Genomic DNA, 21,360 nt, shown 5'->3' with positions numbered 1-21,360 from the left:
TGCTAGAGGTTGGGTGAATTTGCTCGATGAAGTCCATTGCCCATCATCTGAAAGGCTAAGGCTTGACCACGGGGTTCAAGGGCACTGAGGGCACATGTTGGAGAGGTCCATACCTTTGGCATTCTTCACATCCTCGGGCATAAGCTTTGCAATCTTTCTCCATCTCGGGCCAGAAATAACCATATCTCCTAAGCAACCACTTCATCTTAGTTCCTGCCTGATATGTTCCATATATCCCTTCATGTACTTCGACCATTACCCTTATTGATTCTTCATGGCCTAAGCACTTCAACATTAGTCCATCTGGAGTATTTCTTAGTAGATTTTCCTCCCACAAAATGTACTTAGTTGCTTGTTGTCTATTCTTCTTACTTGTGGGGAAGGAAGGATCTTTTAATACTGAAGAATAGGTATCCTCCAATCTTCAACCTTTATTTCTTTAGTCATCACATCTAGGCTAAATCCCCTTTCAAAGATAGAAGGGAGAATTCTTTATTGAACCTCTATGTTCCCTTCAAACTTTCTTTCTTGGATCTATGCTCCAAAAGCCAGTTGTGCCATCTCATTGGCAATAGCATTTCCTCCCTCAAAGATATAGCTGACCGATATTTCAGTGTCCCAATAACTCAATAACTGAGCTGCCGCTAAGTAATAACCGATCATGGCGATATGTCTGCACTTGTACTCTCCATTTAGTTAATTGATCACCAACTCTGAATCACCAAAAACTTCAACTTCAATTGCCCCCAACTCTATTAAGATCTCCAGACCAATTATCAGTGCCTCGTACTTTGCCCGATTGTTGGTAGTTTCTTGATAGTCTAGGAGGAATGAATAATAATGGTGAGCACCTATGGGATCAATAATAACAATCCTGGCTCCCGCGGCGGTTTGAGTGCAAGAATCATCAAAATATAGTTTCCAAGGAGTAACCCAAAGACTAGCTATTCTTTTTATCTCTTGTTGGATCCATTCTTCTTTGCCCAAGAATGCTTTGCTTGATGGGATCCATACACTGGCTACCTCCAAAGTCCCCAGAAAGCTGATAATCTCATCTTAAGATTCTTAGTGCTTAGCCAAGAAGTTTTCAATTGTTTGCCCTTTAATCACTCTCTGAGGCACATATTGAAAACTGAATTCTAAAAGTGCTAGAATCCACTTTCCAATCCTTCTAGCTAGCATTGGTTTTGACAGCATATGTTTGATTACGTCAGTCTCGGCAATAATGTTGATGTGGCAAGGTAACATGTAATGCCTTAGTTTGCATGTCGTGAAGTACAGAGCTAGGCACAACTTCTCCACTGGTATATATCTTGCCTCCATTTCAATAAGGATTCTACTGAGGTAATAGATTGCTTGTTCTTCCCTGCCTTTATTGTTCTGAGCCAACAGGCTTCCTATTGATTTCTCAAAAGCAGAGATATACAGCTTTAAAGGTTTCCCTCTCTGAGGTGGCATAAAGACTTGTGGAGAGGCCAAGTAAGCCTTTATGCTATCAAAAGCCTCTTGATGTGGTGGGGCCCACTCAAATTCTTCTTTGTCTTTTAACTTTAGCAGAGGAGTTAGCGGCTGAATCTTGTTCGCCAAGTTGGCAATGAATCTCCTTAAGAAGTTGATTTTTCCTAGTAGCCTCTGTAATTGTACTTTAGTGGTGGGAGAAGGTGATTCCATGATTGCCCAAGCTTTATTATTGTCAACCTCCACACCTCTTTGATGAACAAGGAATCCCAAGAAGTTGCCCGATCTTACTCCAAAAACACATTTCTTTGAATTCATCTTCAACTTATGGATCCTCATTCTTGTTAAGGCTTGCCTGAGGTCTACCAAGTGCTGCTATTCAGTTTTAGACTTTACCATGATGTCATTAATGTACACTTCCATGTTATGGCCAATCAAGTCATGAAAAATGGCGTTCATCGTTCTCTGATATGTTGCTCCAACATTTTTTAGCCCAAATGGCATTACCAAATATTCATATGCTCCAACATGACTGGGGCATCTAAAAGTTGTTTTGTGAATATCTTCTTTAGCCATTTTTATCTGATTATAATTGGTGTTCCCGTCCATGAAAGATAAGACTTTGTGTTTGGCAACTGCGTCTATGGATAAGTCAGCCATGGGCATCAGATATTCATTTTTAGGCGTGGCTCCATTAATATTTTTATAGTCAACACAACATCGGACCGCCTTAGTTAAAGCTTTTAATACAGGTACAATGTTAGCCAACCATTCAACATACTTGTCATGCCTAATAAATCCAGCCTTTACCAACTTTTCAATTTCTCCCTTGACCTTTTTCTCGATCTCTTTTGACATCCTTCGTGGTGCTTGCTTGATAGGTTTATACCTTATCCTAATAGGCATTCTATGTTCTACTAAGGTTGAATCTAAACCTGGCATTTTAGTGTAATGCCAAGCAAAACAGTCTTTGAACTCGTGTAGAAGGCTGACTATTTTTGCCCGATCCTCCTATTCTAATAAACCACTGATTTGGATAGGCCTTGTATCTTCCTTAGTTCCCAAATCAATGGTCTCCAAGGGGTCTTGTACTTCTGGTGTGGCTTGTCAGGTTCTGTGCACAAGAATTCAACTAATTTTGGATTCTCAGGCAAATCCTCTGGCCCATCCAAGTTATATATACATTCAGCCATTTGGATGGCTGCTTTTAACTCTTTCCCAAAAAATTCTTCTTTATTTATCTGGCTGCTAGAATTCTCTCCATTTCAATCTTTTTCTTCTTCGGTTGAGTTCTCTCATTCTTGTTTTCTCTTTTTCCTATACACCAACAATTTTCTTTTATTAGGGACCTGACTGCAACCATTTGGTCCTTTCTTTTTTGTTCTGACATTACTGGTGTTGGGGAATTGTGATGATCTGAGGCCGATCTCATTCTTCCCTTGTAAGAGATAACCCTTATTTTAGAAGCTTCTGAGCCGTCACCTTAGTCGGGTGGCCGTTCTTATCAGCTCTTGAACATTGAAGAATCCCAACACTGGGATTGTAAAAGTTGGCTTCTGCCACGTTGGCTGTAGGGAGGAATGGCCGTGATTCGGTCTCTACTATCTCCCAAAATCCAGGTCCTGCTTCCCCCTTTTTATGGTAGACAACCACTTGTTGCTGTAAGGTAGATGACACAGAGAGACTCTGATGAATCTAATCCCTGCCTAGTAAAGCTCCGTAAGTGGAAGTACTGTCCACAACGAAGAAAGCTAACATAATCTGTTTAGAACCCAAGTCAACCTCTAAAGTAATATCCCATGAGTTTTGGTGATGGCTCTAGAGAAACTAGAAACTGTAAGATTTGTGGGGATGAGATCCTCTTCACTTCTGTACACCATCTTCATTTGCTTGTAAGGCAACACGTTGACTGCAGCTCCACCATCAATCAAGACCCTTTTGAAGAGCACTCCCTCTAAATGAGCAATTACATAAATGGACTTGAGATGGTTGGTCATGGCCAAATTCGGGCGACTGAAGACCATCATGTTCATGTACACTCTCGAGTTCTCTCTTTGTGGGCTTAGGCAAATGTATTATGCCCGACCCTTTTTTTCCAACCCCTTCGATACTAACATGTGCCATCATAGATTCTGTTGCTAAGTAGTCACCCTCCATTGTGGTAGGTTAATCATGTTCAGCACAAAACATGGCAGATAAAACATATGTCATGTTTACGTGGAAGTTGCTAGGTCTAGATAAGTTCTCTTTCTTGCCCCCAAGATGGTTTATGAATCCATTTAACCAAGCTTTTGCTTCTGCGGGCAGCATCAACTCGGGCACTATCTCTTCCCGAGTTATTTCAAGTTTGCCATTTGTTCTGGAACCTCACAGAGAGTATCAACTAGCACTGGTGCAGACAATCCCCTCTTAGGTGAGATGGTTCCAAAGCATATTGGTTCCAGGCTCAATCTTGGGGTTGGCATCACCACCATATCTTCTTGAGGTCTTCTCAAGATTCTGTATTTCCCAGGATGGAGGTTCTGCGGCACATGGTATTCTTCCCCTTCGGTCTTGCTATTAGCCCTCTCCACCTCCTTCTTAGTTCTCCAATGGAGTTAATTTCTTCCCACATCAGGTACTTTCTTAAACTTTACATTCTCAAAGATTTCTGAGGCAGTGGGGACTTTCAATGAGTTCATGTGGGCTTTATGTTCCCATTTCTTTAACGGGTCTCACATCCTTTCCAACCACATACCATTTATGCCTGAGTCAGCCATGATTCTTCTTTGTGACTGGATTCACGGTCCTCCCTTTTACTCTAACATCTTCACCGGTATAGCTTGGTTGGGGTGGCCTCACATCCACCCATCTGGGCATCTTGGCCTTTCTGTCATCCACCTCTTCAGAAGCTTCGTAATTCCTGAACACTTCTGATAAGCTCTTTGGTTAAGAGTCTCATCCCAACTGTTGGAAAACATTCCTAGATGTTTCCCTCTTATCTGCCCGCATGATGTTTCAATGGGGTTTTTGCTCTTCTTTGTCTATTATTTTGATCAGCTTCTATTGCCGGGACCTCGAGCTCACATTCACATTGGCATCGACTACATAAAACTACTCATTTGATTATGGTTGCTTTGGGTTTCTCGGGCAACTTGATAACCCCTTCAGTTGGCCTATCAACTTGCCTCATTTCTGCCTTTACCTCCCAAGTGGCTTTGCATTTCCTTTTCTCAACCCATGTCAGGTTGATCATATTTATTAGGACTTCTGGAAAGGGGTCAGTGCCAATCATCATGTTGGCTTGCGATTTCTCCAGCAACAACTTTCCTTTAACAATGAGGTCTTGTTTCCAGTCTCTAAACTAAACACAATTGGTAATAGAGTGGTTGAAAGTGTAGTGCATCTTGCAATATTTCTTTCTCCTTAATTCCTCGGGCTTAGCCAGCGTTTTGGTGTTGTCGGGCACAATTACTCTTGCTCGCACCAATTCTTCATAGATTTTTGTTGCCCTGGTTAAGTCAAAGGAATAACTTGGGTACTTGTGGGGTTTCATGGGGACAAATCCATCATCATTCGTGACCACTTTCTGGTCCTTAACTGGCTGTACTAAAACCTTTATGGTCAAGGGTTTGAAAGGGGTAGTTATCTCCGCCATCCACACGTCCATTCTCTCTCCTTCATGGCCATTATTATCTTTTGGCTCTCCTTCAAACTCAACTTGGTGAATGGTAGCTTTGCTTTTGTAGAAAGGAGGCACCTTAGATGAGTGCTTTACTTGTTGTTCCTCCAACAATAGTTTCTCATACTTGGTAGTAGCAATCACTAATTCTTGCAACTCGTTAGACTGCATATCATAAAACTTCTTTCTTAAGGGCAGCCTTAAGGCCTTCTGAGCAATAGCTATAAGCTGGACATGGTTGATAGGGAACTGACACCTAAGTTGTGTTATCTACATGTTAGGCTTGAAAATTCGCCACACATGAAGGGGCGTGTTGAGACTGAATCCGACATTGATGAGATGAGGGACCTTGCATGTACTTATAAGTAGTTGGGCTACTCCCTATATTGCCAATTGGTTTTATGTTGGAACCTGAACTTTGTTCATGGTATCAGAGCAGGTTGTCCCACATGTGAAGCCAAACGGTCACACATGCTCCACGTGACCTCGTTGTGTTTCCACATGTTAGACTTGAAAATTCGCCACACATGAATGGTTGTGTTGAGAATGAATTTCACATTAATGAGAAGCGAGACCTTACATTGACTTATAAGTAAGTTTGGCTACTCTCTATATTGCCAATTGGTTTTATAGTGGAACCTCAACTTTCTTCATGGTATCAGAGCATGTTGTCCACTTGTGAAGCTCAACGGCCACACATGCTCAACATCACACAAGTTGTGTTGTCCACATATTAGGTTTCAAAATTCGTCACACATGAGGAGGCATGTTGAGAATGAATCTCACATCAATGAGATGAGGGATCTGCATGTGCTTATAAGTAGCTGAGCTACTCTCCATATTGTCAGTTGATTTTATAGTAGAAACTCAACTTCTTTCGCGATACCTATAGTTCTTTAGATTTTATTTTATTTTCTTTTTATCAACAAGAGAGGGAAGGTTAGAATTTGAGACCTCTTAATCGATAACATTTTTATCCAAATCTGATATTATTATATAATAGTAGACGGATTGAGATTCTCGAAATGATGGTCCGATTATGATCCCGGTATATAATAACCCTTGTTAGCTTAAAAATGTTCCTATATAGACTAGAGGTGATATGACCCAATAATAATTCGATTAACTTAATATAAGATATAATTGTTTTGACCAAACTCTGGCATTCTTCATGTAGACCAAATGAGGAGTGCATTTGTGCCTGTGGTCCAAGAGAAATTTTTAGTTGTGACGGAAATACGGATAGTACACCATGTGTTTTTATGCAAGTGGTGGAAAATTTTAATTTTTAAGTTATTAACCTTTTAACGCACATAACCCACCATTTATATAGAGATACGTAGCGTACCACCTCGTATGACGATCATATTGAAAAATCTCTTGTGGCCCAACTTACTGAGTTGTGTTCATTGATAGATTCAGTTGCATCCGTGAATGGATTCAATTACTTGCTTCTGTGGACATATATGTGGACAGATTTGTGTCCATAGATGGATTCATTTGCGTTCGTGTTGTGGGTAGATTCACTTACTTGCGTCAGTGAACAAGTTCACTTACAAAACAGTGCATCTATGACCGTTCTACCAAAATTACGTCCACTGGATGGTTCGCTTTACTTGCGTTAGTGAACGGATTTGCTTACTGAACAGTGCATCTGTGGCCAATCAACCAAAATTTCGGCCGCGACCTAAGCCCCGAAGGACATTTCAAATTAAAACTTCATTTGATCCCATGTGCCACATTCTAAGCTTGATTCTTAAATGCGTAAGAGATGGAGACCCTTTAGTTACATGCAAATGGCGAGGCTGGAACCAAGAAGTCAGTGTATAAGAACGTAAAAACCATTCAAATTTCGTTTAGATTCTACTCCAACGTTTATTGGATAAACATTTCGTTTTGAGGTCATTCCAGAAAAAATGATAATGGTTTTTAAATAGGAGGAAAAAAAATTGTAACTCTATTCGGATTGCAAGTGAATTTAATTATCTGACCGCTGCCTCCCAATGCTTGTGACGTTTAACTCTCAAACCAAAACAACAAACAGCTAGCTAGCTTAAAGGATCAACAATGTTAAAAAAGCGAGAGCCGTATTAGCCACTACCTCCAAATCTAACCCCGTAGGGAAATGATTGCCATCAAGCCTTCAGAACAACTCCACAACATCAACGACCCCAAACCCTCCACGTGTCAAACCATCATACCATCAGAAACTCGATCTGACATACCTACACATACAAACACAGACACAAGCGTCCCACGCAGTTATATTATTGTGTTGGGGGTCTCCCTCTCTCCTAGCTCAAAACCAACACAACAACGCAACAAGACGGAAGAAAGAAGAAGCAGCAGCGAAAGCCGCTCTACACATCACCACCAATATAAACGCAAGCTTAGAGATCCTCACAGGCTTTTTATTAAAGCACTTTCTTCAAAATCTCTATTTTCTTGTTAGCCGGAAGATGACGAGCATGCTTGGAGTTGAGCGTGATCTGAACCTCCGAGAGACTGAGCTGTGCCTAGGGCTTCCCGGTGGCGGTACTACTACTGTGGCCGAGCCGGAGACTGCCAAGACTACTGGAAAGAGAGGGTTCTCGGAGACAGTTGATCTCAAGCTCAACCTTCAGTCCAAGGAAGATCTGAATGGCAATGTAAAAAATATTGCTTCCAAGGACAAAAACAACCTTCTTTCTTGCACAAAAGATCCATCAAAGCCTCCGGCCAAGTAAGCGGGAGTCTCTATTGTCCTTTTTTTCTCTGGTTTTAGTTAAAAGTCTGAAAGGAAGCAGTTCTGCTTGTAAGCACAAGGTATCCATAGAGGATCCGCCGTCTTCTGTGTAACCCAATTTTCTTAATTATGTTTCTATGTTTCTTTTTTCCTTTTCTTTGGTATTTTGGATAGTGTTTTAAATTTTAAACAAATTTTAAACAGTAATTAGGGCTTTTCCTAAATTTTTGTATGCACTAGTATAAGATGATTGTCAGACAAATATATATATATATATATATATATATATATTTATTGGGGTAATTAATTAATCAAATTTAAACCATTATTTTCAGGGCACAAGTTGTGGGTTGGCCACCAGTTCGATCATACCGAAAGAACATAATGTCGCAAAAGAACACCAGCGAGGAAAAAACTGAGAAGGCAAGCGGCGGCGGTGGCTGCAGCGCTGCGTTTGTGAAGGTTTGCATGGATGGCGCTCCATATCTCCGTAAGGTGGATTTGAAGATGTACAAGAGCTACCAAGAGCTCTCTAATGCCTTAACCAAGATGTTCAGTTCCTTCACCACCGGTAAGTTGACACTATACATAATTCAACTAGTTCTTTTATCTCTTGGACTCACAATAACATAAGAGGTTCATTCTTAATACACTGAGAACTAATATTAAACCCAAAAACAAATTTAATTACTAAGAAAAGTATACAAAATTTTGAATCTAATAAATTGACAAGGGAAAAACTTTAAAAAATTATGTCGTCTGCATGTTTAACTTGTTCCTTTAGAAATTGTAGTACTACCTTGTTTTAGATCTTGAAGAAGTTTAGAACTATTAACAATTTTTTATACCAAAATTAGTCTTAGTTTTTTTTTTTTTTCTTTCGACACAAACGATAATATATAACCCTATAATATATTAATCTTATCTAAATTGTGGGAAACAAAATTAAAACTTGGTTTAGAGAGGTAGCTAGCACATTAGGCTGTTCTAACAAATTGGACTAAAGTCAGGTGTGAAATAGATGTTGGTACAGGATCATTACAACCTAGCTTGTTAATTGTCACTGTAATATTACAAAATTTTATTAAATAATTAATTACTTATCATATATAATATTTGACTGAAGGTTACTATGGGACCCAAGGAATGATAGACTTCATGAATGAGAGCAAGTTGATGGATCTTCTTAACAGTTCTGAGTATGTGCCGACCTATGAAGATAAGGATGGTGATTGGATGCTCGTGGGTGATGTTCCATGGGGGTAAGAATATGATCTTATTTGTATACAAACCCTAAACGAAATAATAATTACAGAAAAAAGAATAAAGTTCAATTAATTAACAAATTCTCGTTTTCAAATAATAAAGTTGCTACACTTAATTGACAAATATATTTCAACTTAATTTGTATGCAGGATGTTCGTTGATTCATGCAAGCGCTTGCGAATAATGAAAGGATCAGAAGCAATTGGACTTGGTAAGTACCCACGTAAAGTTCTGTCTTCTAGGCTAATTTATTGTTTTCTGATAGGATGGTCTTTGTAATTTGCCTATATATGTCTGTATTTTTAACTCTTTGATTAATTTGATAGAAAACTTCACATTTTTTTTATAGAAAGTATGAAATTCATTAAAATGATAGGAAATACCGTACACAAGAATATCAAGTTTAAATTAAAGTGATCCTTGAAAAAAAAAAAGAAAAAAAAAAAAAACTTGCCGGAGCTTTCAACGTGAAATCAAAGGAAAAAACGAGTCACCAATACCTCATAGTAGGTAGAAGAGCAATCAGAACCTTAACTATCCTCAATCACCAAATCTGCAACTAAGTCTGGGGGTTCCTCAAACCACATCACTTCGTGTTGCACCCCAATTCCTGCTCACGCAAGTCTGTGTGCCACCTGGTTTGCCTCTCTTTGAACATGGCTGAATTAGAAAACTTAACTTTATTCATCCATATATTCCCTTTATTTGTAAGTGAGAAGTCTTAATTAGGTTCGAATCTCAATATTAATTAGGTTCAAATATCATTTTATAGAAAATTCTCCCTATATTCTGATGGTATTTTCTTTCGGTTACTTTCAGCCCCAAAAGCTATGGAGAAATGCAAAGGCAGAAGCTGAGCTCGATCCTCAAGAGAAAATGGATCGATGGAGAGAGAGCTGCAGCGTGTGTTCTTTGGATGTGTCTGTATTTTTATGTGGTGATGGTATATAGATAGTAAAGATGCTGGACATTTGTAATGGACAAGAAGCAATAAACTTAACCTAGTGGTCTGCTGATCTGCTGCCTCGTTTATTGCTATTGGATTTCTTTATAATTACCCAATTATTTTTTTGGTGTTGGACTCGTTGTCATAGTTGTTGTGTGTTTTATTCCTTTAAATTAATGCTACCTTTTTTTATATTATTTTTCCACCAAAAGATTCTTGATTAATTTCCTTTCATGTATTCAATTCAATAATGTGGGGGATTTGTATTGATCTTGTAATAATTTTTCTCTGAGGCAAGTGAGGGAAGGGAACAAGGCCATGTGCATGTTGATGGGAGCTTTCATATTCATGGCCCTTAATTTATATTCCATTGGTTTAATTATAAATTCTGATAATAAAAGATATCTGTATCTGACTAGTGGATGTACGATGTTAAGTGAACGTGGTTGGTGTTCCATAATTTATATGTTGATTAATATTTTTCATTGAATTTTATGGGATCACTAACATTTGATTTGGGCCAATATTTATGTAGCACTTATCTTTTCAAGATAATGCAAATCACAAGTCTGTATGTTCTCTCTTTTCTCTCTCTCCCATTATAAATGGATTTTGCTGGATCCGACAGTTTGGCATCCCCATGTTTCATCTTACATGGAAAACAATTTTTTTACAGGTTGGTTTAGCATAAAGCAACTAGAATCGAATGACCGGGAAGGAAACGAACCCACTATTTCCTTAAGAATATGTATGGTGAAGAATTTTCTATGAGGATTGAAGTTAGTCAGGAATTGATCATAAAATATTATAAACGAGGATTAAAAAGGTATGACATGGGCATAACAAAGGCATGTATGATAGATTCGTGATGACTCCTATTAAGTGTGGATTTGCAAATCTTGCTCGCTTTTGATTTCTGCGATGCTCATATGGTACCTTTCTAATTTTTCTTATCTAACATTTTGTAATCCATTCTTATTTACTTGGCACCAATGCCTTAATACTTGAACATTCTTCACTCAAACTTACCCTCATGTTTTGATGAGGGACTTCTAAATTCCAAGGGATTTATACAAACTAAACGATCCACACAAAGTCAAGTCGGAGGGATTAAAATTTTCACCACTTGAGCATTATAATTTATAAAAGTGCATGTGTAAGAGAGATATGTAAATGACTACTCCAAGTAGTCATTGTAAATTCCTCTCATATACATTTGCAATACTCATATGGTGCATTTCTAATCTCTTTCATTTAACTTTTTATGGTTGATTTGTTTCTTTGCCGAAATTTCTTAAAATTTGAAAGTCTTTCGCCCAAAACTTTTAAGTGAGGATTTACAACTAAAAGCTGAAAACCCGATTTGTTATTAAAAAGTGGATTGTATTGAAAGCCATTACTTTGAGGACCAAAAAAAGCTGCAATAATTAGGGTAACTAGGTCGTTCACATGCTATATATATCGAATGGAAAATTAGACATCGGGTGCGGTTGTTTGGGAAATACTTTCAAATGATTGAAAATGTTTTTAAAAAAAATATTTTTAAAATCAATCTTTAACAAAAATGCAAGTTAATTTATATAAATAAAAATAAAAAAATAAAAAATAAAAACTGTAAATACTTTTGAAATCCAAAAACATTTTCTCTAAAAACGTTTTCAGTCATTCAAAATGAGCCCGTAAAAGGATGGAATGGGTTGGTTAAAGGAAAGAGTCGAAAGACAAAGAAAAGTTATATAGGGAAAATGTTTAAGGGGCATTTTGATATAGATGCCTTGTTTTTAAATGTCATAGATTAAACATCTATTCCTTTTGAAAAATTGATTAAACATTTTCTGTCACATCCTCACGTGACGGCCAGCACGCCTCAATCTAGGTCAGGGTGTGTCATTTTCTCTACAATTTTTGTGCTTAATATCATTTCATTTTATTTTCTTAGAAGTCTATTCACTTTTTTTATTGAAATATTTATGTTAGTTAATTAAATAGAATGTAAAAAAACTCGTTGTTAGGTACGTTTGGTTATATCGGTACGTTTGATTATATCAGTATATTTGGTTACTTATAAGATGAATACATTTGGTTTATGGTATATTTGAATTTTTGGTACATTTGGTTTCTTGGTACACTTGAATTTTTGGTACATTTGGTTTCTTGGTACATTTAAATTTTTGGTAAATTTGATTTTGGTACATTTGAATTTTTGGTACGTTTGTTTTCATTACTTTTTTTTACTAATAATGAGGAATTTTAATTATTTTTTATAGAAAGAGTCATTAAAGCGTAGGAGTTTAAAGGACCGGAAAATTAATTTCCTAGATTGTAGGCAATTAGTTACAAGGTGAAGTGAAGCTGCCTTTAAACTAATTATAGGTAATTTTAAAATAGAGAAATGTTGATGTGGCAATTGGTCAAAGCCTCCTAATCTAATCTTAAAAAGGACTAAAAAGTATTGAAAAATGCAGGAAATTCTAATTTCTCCAATGTTTAATGACAATTTTTTTTATTTTGTCAAGTTTGTAAGCTATTTTGCCTGTTTTGATCTTCTTATTTCGGATTAGCACTAAACAAGTTTGTATATGCCATTATAGAGCTACTCAAATATCAAAATCAGAGGCCCAAATTCATTACGAAAATCGTTGGGCTTGCAGCCTAATCATGTATAACTATGTTCAATGGGTATCTTCTGTACTGAGGCCCTGAGGGGTTATGAATCATACGTCTAAAACTCAAAAACCTTAACGCGGTACAAGCGGGTCGAAATGTCACGTTCTGATAGTAATACACACAACGATGCGAACGACAAAAATTGATGTCATAACATTAACAATGTCCTATTGACGGTTGAACAATAACATGAAGATGATCTGTCGATGCTATAATGAATTGATTCTATAACAGTCAATACTAACTGAGCTCTTCATCTCTCCTTCCTCTAATGAAACTAGTCGCGCGTCCTTCTCTACTCTTGTCGTCCATTGTTTTGGGCGCAAAGAAAATAAGGGGTTTTTTCATCTTTAGTCTTTTAAGAAAATTGAAATTTAAAATAAACCTGGTGTTATATTACATATTAATTATAATTCCTTGATGTGTCCTTAATTCAAAATAATTAATGTGCATTTTATTTAATGTCTCCCATTCAAGATTTAAATTTATTAATATACAAATTTTATTTTATTTTTTACCAAAAAAGAGTTTTTTAATTTATTAATTTTATTTAATATTCTTCAAACTTGAAAGACTCAATTAATTATCTAAATGTTACTACTGAAATGTGTGTGCCGAAATGTATTATATTGAACTAATGTATTTAAATATTAGTACCGAAATGTATGTACCGAAATATATGCATTGAAATGTATTATATTAAATTTATGTACCTAAATATGTGTACCAAAATGTATGCACTGAAATGTATTATATTGAATTAATATACCTAAATGTTTGTATCAAAACGTATGTACCGAAATATGTGTACCTAAATGTATGCATCGAAATGTATTATAATGAATTTAATGTACCTAAATAAAGAAGACAAAGTACATTGAAATATATTGTATAACAAAAATTTATTTATCTAAATGTTTGCAACAAAATATCTTACGACAAATGAAATGAAAATTATAATTATAATGAAAAAAATTAATACACTAAAACTTAGGAAGAAAAAAAGAAATAATTAAAAAATAAAAATATAATTAATAAATGAGGTTATTAATGTATGAAGGGACTAAAATTAGATTTTGATCTTACTCATGATTTTAATCTAAAAATCATATTTGCCAAGGATTAAAATGAAGTTTTCGAAGAAAATAATGTTGGTCCAAATAAAGTTTTCAAGAATAATTTCTACCGAACGAGTCAAACTAACCCTAAAAGCGCTTCTAACAAAAACTATTAAGAACTTGATCGCAAAAAAAAAAAAAAACTAAAACTATTATGAGCAATATTGGTTTTTACAAAAACACACAAAAACCAGGCCCTTGATCTTGAACGAGCAAATTACGTTTCACAATTGTAGTATAATACAAGTGCCTAGCGCGTCTAAGTGGAACCCAAATAAATGAGCTTGGGCCTACAGTTTAGGATATGTTTAAGCTTGAATTTAAGCACCAGCTAAGGCATCTACCGCGCATGGTTTCTTGGTTATTCGTTTAAACAATAGGGAAGTGTTATTAGTACTTCAAAAATCTCATTCTAAACTTCTCATAAGTGTATGTTTCTTTCAAAATATACAAAGTTTAAAGTGTAGAATGAGATTTTTGAAGTGCCAATAACAATTCCCAAACAATAATAAGTCAAACATTAACATATTATCTAGTAACAAATATCTCCTTTCGTTGACTTCAGTAATTAGTATTTAATTGTAATTAAGATTTTGGGAGTCTATCAAATGTCAGTGTCAATCCATTTAAAAGAAAGAAGGGTCCATGAAATATTTTAAACCCTCAGTCACACTCACCAGGGCTGAAGCTGGCAACGTCTCTTAACTACTCCACTTTGTTTTGGAGTGTGATGCTTCTCAAGTGGTCTGCCATACCTAATCCACAACAAGTGGCCTTCGGTTCTTTGATTGAGGATGCCAAAGCGCAGGCGTATGAGTGGCAGGAAGTGGACTTTCTGCATATATCACGTCATTGCAACGGTGTTGCATGCACACTGGCTAGCCAAAATTTGCTTTATGTATAAACTATTTGTTGAAAGTATCAATTTCATATCGGGACAAGAGGGATATTGAATGTGTTTATAAGTAGTTGCGTACTTTCTATACTGCCTACAAATTACTCTGCGTGTGAAGCCAAACGTACACTTGTGCTTCACGTCATCCGATTTTTGTTGTCCACGTGTTAGTCTTGAAAATTTATCACACGTGAGGGAGTGTGTTTAGAGTATCAATCCACATCGAGAAAATGAGGAACACTGCATATGCTTATAGGTAGTTAGGTTATTTCCATATTGCCAATTAGTTTTCAGAGGGAACCTCACCTTTCCTCACTACTATATAATTTGGTTCGAGGATACCTCCCAACCTTATTTAGGATGTTCTCATTCAAGATTTGTAGTGTACTTCTGCATATGTTTTAATAAAGGCATTACCTCAAAAAGAAAAGAAAAAAAAAATAATGAAAAAAAGTTTCAAAACTTTGAGTTTTAACCAAAAACCACTTAATAACTTTATTTATTGATAAAGACAATAGATAAAAAAAAAAAAAAAAAAAAAAAAAAACACAAAAACTAATCCAACCCAAAGCACGTGTAAGCGCACACGAGTAGTGCAAAAGCAAGCATCTACCAATTCAACAGAAAACCAACATGTAGTGCAAAGGCAGCACACAAATTACTTTTTTAAATATTTCATTGGGAAGGAAAAGGTTCAGAGAGAGAGAGAGAGAATGTGAGGGTAGAGAGAAGAGAAGGCCAAGCAAATCCATTCAAACTGCAATCAACAAACCCCAAAAAATTTCACCGAGAGAAAGAGATTTGAGAGAAAAAATATGCAATACCTATTGACATCAATACATGACTACCACTCAACCCTACATGTGGGGTAGCCTCACATCATCACCCCATGTTCAAATTATGGAATTATTTATTAATTTTAACCCTAACCAGCTAAAACTTAAAAGTAAAGAATATTAAAATATGATCCCCAATGAAAGCACATTTAGCTTTTCTGATGCTTTTGATCTTTCATTTATGCTTTTGTTATTGAATAAATTAAAGGAAAGTCAAATAAATTGATTGAGAGAAATATTAAAGAACAAATAGGAATGTGAAAATCATTATTCTAACTCTATAAGAATATAAGCATTATTACCAGTGATTCATATGATAATGATAAGAGAGCTTCAAAGTTTGAACCTCTTTTAGTACTAGTGTTCAACATAAAACACAGTGGTAGTACTAGTGTTTGGTTTAAAAATAGTTAGTGTTTAGTTTACGAAATAGTTAGTGTTTGGTTTAAGAAATAGTCAGTATTTAGTTTACGAAATAGTGATAATACTAATGTTCAGTTTAAGAAATAGTTAGTATTTACGAAATAGCGATAGTACTAGTGTTCGGTTTAAGAAATAGTCAGTATTTAGTTTACGAAATAGTGATAGTATTAGTGTTCGGTTTAAGAAATAATCAGTGTTTAGTTTATGAAAATAGTGATAATACTAGTGTTTAGTTTAAGAAATAGTCAGTATTCAATTTACAAAATAGTTAGTATTTAGTTTAGGAAATAGTGATAGTATTAGTGTTCGATTTAAGATATAGTCAATGTTTAGTTTAAGAAATAATGACAGTTTAGTGTTTACAAAACTGAATAATGAAATTTTTATTTAATTTTGGCCTTATAATATTAGTTTGTTCTTAAAAAATTATGAAAGAATGGCCAAATGATAAAATAAAAAGTAGAAAATAAATTGTTTATGGAGTGAGAATAGGTGACATGAGAGAGCGGGGGAGATGTGAAAGGAGAAAGGAGAGAAAAAGTTGTTGTCGATGTGTGAAGTGAAAGGAAAGAGAAAATTGATGGGTATTCGAAAGAGGGGGGACTCAGGGGGATAGAGAGAAGGAGGTTGAACGGTGGAGGGAGTGAGGGAGTGTGTGTGATGTGACACGTAGGACCTGCATGTCAGTATTTGTTCTTTTTTTATTATTAGTATGTTAAATTTTTGTCATTTTCATTAAAACAAAGTTTAAGCCTTTCTTATTAAATAAAGTTAATAAATGGTTTTTTGTCAATTAAAAGTTTAAAGAAGCCATTTTCATTAAAACTCACTAAAATAAAAGGAAAGCTCAACAAAAATAGAAAATTTTCTCAAGTTTTGATTTGCTACACTGGATGATTGATGTTGAGTTTAATATAAAACTATATTTAAACATTTGGAACAAAATGAAAAATAAAAAGTCATCCCATATACGAGGATGACCGAAACACATTTTAGAGCATCTCCAATGGAAGTGAGCATTTTTGCTCAGTACCATTAACTCTAGGGTATGCTCACCACCCATCTTATAGCTTACCACGTGTCCCACTAACTAACCAAAGTTAACTTTAATATTAAATATTTTAGAAAAATATTAAACAAGGGAATTGTTATTGGTACTTCAAAATTCTCATTTTGCACTCCAAAAATGCTATCTTTAGAAAGAAAAATACATTTGTGAGAAGTGCAAAATGAGATTTTTTAGAGTGTTAGTAACAATTATTTCGAAGCTCAAAAAATCGGGGGCACCAAATTTATTTCGGGTGTTATATCCATATATAATTTCATAAGAGTATAAATTTATAAAATTTGGTTAAATGAAAAGAAGTTTAACTAGAACTAGTGGTTTATGTTGTTTAAATGTAACAAGGAGGTCTTGGGTTCAAATAGCTATATGTTTATTTACTTTCTAATTTTTACAAATTTCTTTTTATAAGGTTATAAATTTATAAAATTTGGCCAAATGATTAAGAAGTTTAACTAGAAGTGGTGCTTCTTGATGCCTAAAATTAACGAGGTCCTGAGTTCAAAATGTTATATGTGTGTGTGTGTGTGTGTGTGTGTTTTTTTTTTTTCTTTTCATTTTTTATGAATTTCTTTTCATAAGAGTCTAAATTTTTAAAATTATGAAATTCCTTTTCGTAAGAGTATAAATTTTTAAATTTTTGATTAAATGATCAATAAGTTTAATCAAAAGTAATGGTTTCTGTTGTTTAAAATTAAAGAAAAGGTCTTAAGTTTGCTGCCATGTGTTTTTTTTATTTTATCCAATTTTTACCAATTTCTATTTGGTTGTTAATTTCTTTTTAATTGCTAGCCAGTAGATGTGTGGGTCAATTTTTAGACATTTATTCCAATTCAAATTTAACCTTCAACAAAGAGTAATGCGTAGACCAAATTTGCAACACATATGACATGTCACTAATAAGAAATAAGCACGTTAATCAACACTTAAGTAATGTTTCAATCATTAACAATTACATCATACTGTTTACAAAATTTGGTTTAAAAATTTGGTATCCCTAGCATTAGCCTTCAAGTAATTAATGGATGCATGTCTCATTCATTGCCTATATATATATCAACTAAAGATTCAAAAATATAATTATTTTTTTAGTCCATATTGACAAGGTTAGTAAATAAGAACAAACACCTCACGAGTTCTATAAAAAACACTTTAAAAGTTCAAATAGAAGGGAAACAAAATTTTGGGTAAATTATACTTTACCACCTCATGTTTGAGGTCTATTGCAACCTCATACAACATCTTCAAAAAATTTCACTTTCATACCTCACGTACTATTTTATTTCAATATAATACCTCTTTTACATTCTCTATCCATTGGTCCGTTAAGAGTTAATGTGGCAGTAGTGGACCCCATTACACGTCAACATACTCCTTCCAAAACTTGGACACGTAGATATCCATCTGCCACGTCATAAAAAAAACTTAAATACAAAATTAAGTTAAAACAAAATGAAAAGGGGCCCACCCCCTCTTTTTCCACCCTACCACAGGGCCTCTATCTCCTCTAATCTCTAGAACCACCACTCACCACCCCTCGCAATCTCTAAACCCTCATTCTCTAATTCTCCAAATTCTTTTTATTCTTCTTCTTCCCAAAAAAAAAAAATATCTCTCTATTTTCACTCTCAATCCAAAGAAGAAAAAAAACACCAAAAATCTCATGGATTTCGAAATTTTATATCCCAAAATTCAAAACCATCATCTTCGTCGGAGCCAATGGTAGAGAGGCTTCTGAGGACGAGGAGGGCGGCATGTAAGGCTTTAATCAGACCATAGTTGTGGAGCCAAAAATAATCACAAGACGAAACGTGGATTTTTGGGTGAAAATGACAAAATTACCCTCAAGGCACAACGGGATTCCCATGTGCGAGCAGTGGGCAATCATCCCTTAACCAAGTCAAAACTGCTCAAAATAGGTAACAATTCAATATCTATTTCATCCATCATCATCAAATCCTCTCCACAAGGTAACTCCCAAATCATTCCTCATTTATTATATTAATTAGCTAATCAATTAGGAAATTATTCTATTAATTAGCTAATTAATTGATTTATTATTCAATTGTTCCTAATTGGTGAAATTTTTCCAAAAATATGGAATTAAGCAGCACATGTCCATGCCAAGATATCCTCAAGGCAATGGGCGGACCAAAGCATCCAACAAGATGATTCTCAACAGCGTTAAGAAATCCATCACCAACAAGAAGGGAAAATGGCCAGACAAACTCCCCCGATATTTATGGGCATATCGCACCACCAAAAGATGAGCAATTGGTGAGACTCATTCCTTTTTGGCATTTGGCTCAAAAGCAATCATTCATCCCAATGTCATCAAGCCAAGTATCACTGCTCTACTACCAAACATTGAGCAGAACAGTAAGGAGATGGCCACAAGCTTAGCTCTGGCAAATGAGAAGCACGAGCAGACCATCACCTATATCGCAGCCTACTAGTAGCAGCTCCTCTCCAGCTACAACAAAAGGGCCAAGATTTGGTAGTTCCAACTTGAAGATCTAGTCATAAGAAAAGCCTTCATCACTGTCCGCAGAGAAAGCTCCAAAAAGATGGATCTCATCTGGGAAGGTTCGTACAAGATCAGCAGAGTAGACGATAAGAGTAATTACACCTTTGCCATCATGAAACGACAAAATGATCAAAGAGCAGTGGAACTCCTACAATCTAAGGAAGTACCATGTGTGACCTCCTGCTACATCAAAGCCTGAAGACTCAAGCAGCTCGACGGGCACCACCTCACAAGCCGAGGACTATCCAGTTATTATGCAATTCATACCTTATAACCAAGTTCTCGTTCGTTTCACTCATCTTTCAATGAGGAATTCAGAAGTAATCTACAACTTGGCTCGATTACATACTTACGACAACTGATCACTTCTGTACTTCAAAAGAAGATCACGCATTTCTTAAGGACTCATCGCAAGAATTGCGCCCCTCGAGGGACCAACTATGCTCTCCAGTACGAGAGGGTAAACCAATTCCCTGACACCTACATGGGTCTGCTCTCCAATGTGAAAGGATAAAGTAATTGCTCTCCAGTGCAAAATGGTAAACCAATTCCCTGACACCCACATGGGTCTGCTCTCTAAGGCGGGAGGATAAACTTACACTCCAAATATCCAGACATGGATAAGCCAGGCTACCCTGGTATAACTAGGTGCACGATGGCTTACGTCGGGATTCCTAGAAGTAGCCACAATGGCCTTTTTCAAGGCTTAGATAGCTAAAGGATTTTGGGTCTCTTGGCCTAATCCGCGGGGAACTGGGCCCTAAAGACGAAGGGGGCACATTACGCAGTACGCCTTACAAACGGTTGCCTGGAACCTTAAAGCTGCTACCGAGTGCACTAAGGTAACCTACAACTTGCCTTTCAAGCAGTAAAGTCGCGTTAGACTTATACAACTGCACATTCTTGTGAAAGGTTAAATAAGCTAGCGTGCATATACGAAGTTTTATCCACTGCTAACATGCTACGTAGTCGATAAGCTTCACCTCTGCCAAGCGCGGAACAATGTTGTGATACTTGCTACGTAACCTATGGAATTGGAGAAAGCCAAGGTTAACAGCCTAGTGGTTACGCGGACTTGTCTGCTTCTGTAAGTAAGGCATCCGACTGCCAACCTTATGGCCAACAACTTTGCAAAGTTCTACACCAACACCTACGGCTACATAGGCTACGCTGGCCGGTCTACTTATAGAAAAGTAGCACGTCTGCCACTGGTTTATAAAGTCTAAATGTTTGAAAATGAACAAAAGAAGCGAAGATGGAGAAAAACGAAGGAAACAAGTTTATTAAATTTTCTAGCAAAATTGATAAGCGACTAGCAAAGACCAAAAGAGTTCAAGCAAAGCAAAAGCAACAATGAACACAAAGAAAATCCTAAAGACAACCTAGAAGACTACTCTTCGGCAACTTGGACACTCCACGACTACTTGGTCACCACACCTTCAGCAACCACGACATTCTCAGCAGCGGCACCATCCGGTGCTTCACCCATGGCTGCTCTAGCCTGGGCACCAATCTCTCCTACTAGTTCACCAATAAAAGCCTCAAAAGTAAAGGCAAGCAAACCTTCCGGAGAAATAAAGAAACAAACGTCCATATCTTAAGCAGATCTGGTTTCAAAAGCGCACAGATCTCAGCAGCCTCCCTAGAAGCAAGCTTAATGGATTTCTCACAGCTGCCCACGTGAGCAGTCTCATCTTTTCCAGCAGGCGAATCAATCTCAGCAGCAAAAAGAGTAGGCCTTAGCGCCACTTTAGCAGCAGAGTCCACCTTATCGC

The 21,360-nt window shown here is 36.3% G+C and overlaps 2 protein-coding genes across 2 annotated transcripts; one reads left to right on the top strand and one right to left on the bottom strand.

Moving 5' to 3' along the window:
- Nucleotides 1–534: 534 nt before the first annotated feature.
- On the bottom strand, nucleotides 535–1,671 carry LOC137736128 (uncharacterized). The gene is made up of 3 exons (XM_068475454.1): nucleotides 1,280–1,671; nucleotides 713–1,042; nucleotides 535–598 (listed from the first exon to the last, which is right to left on the bottom strand). Exons 1-3 carry the CDS (start codon nucleotides 1,669–1,671, stop codon nucleotides 535–537), a joined length of 786 nt encoding a protein of 261 aa, XP_068331555.1.
- Nucleotides 1,672–7,571: 5,900 nt separating this feature from the next.
- On the top strand, nucleotides 7,572–10,284 carry LOC137737735 (auxin-responsive protein IAA14-like). The gene is made up of 5 exons (XM_068477286.1): nucleotides 7,572–7,841; nucleotides 8,180–8,415; nucleotides 8,971–9,106; nucleotides 9,260–9,321; nucleotides 9,930–10,284. The coding sequence occupies exons 1-5, from the start codon at nucleotides 7,579–7,581 to the stop codon at nucleotides 9,965–9,967; spliced, it is 735 nt and encodes a 244-aa protein (XP_068333387.1). The 5' UTR covers nucleotides 7,572–7,578; the 3' UTR covers nucleotides 9,968–10,284.
- The last annotated feature ends 11,076 nt before the right edge of the window (nucleotides 10,285–21,360 follow it).

The sequence above is a fragment of the Pyrus communis genome, chromosome 6 (genome assembly GCF_963583255.1).
Source record: "Pyrus communis chromosome 6, drPyrComm1.1, whole genome shotgun sequence".
NCBI lineage: Eukaryota > Viridiplantae > Streptophyta > Magnoliopsida > Rosales > Rosaceae > Pyrus > Pyrus communis.
The sequence above is the reverse complement of the archived record's forward strand: the minus strand, read 5'-3'. Positions and strand labels throughout refer to the sequence as shown.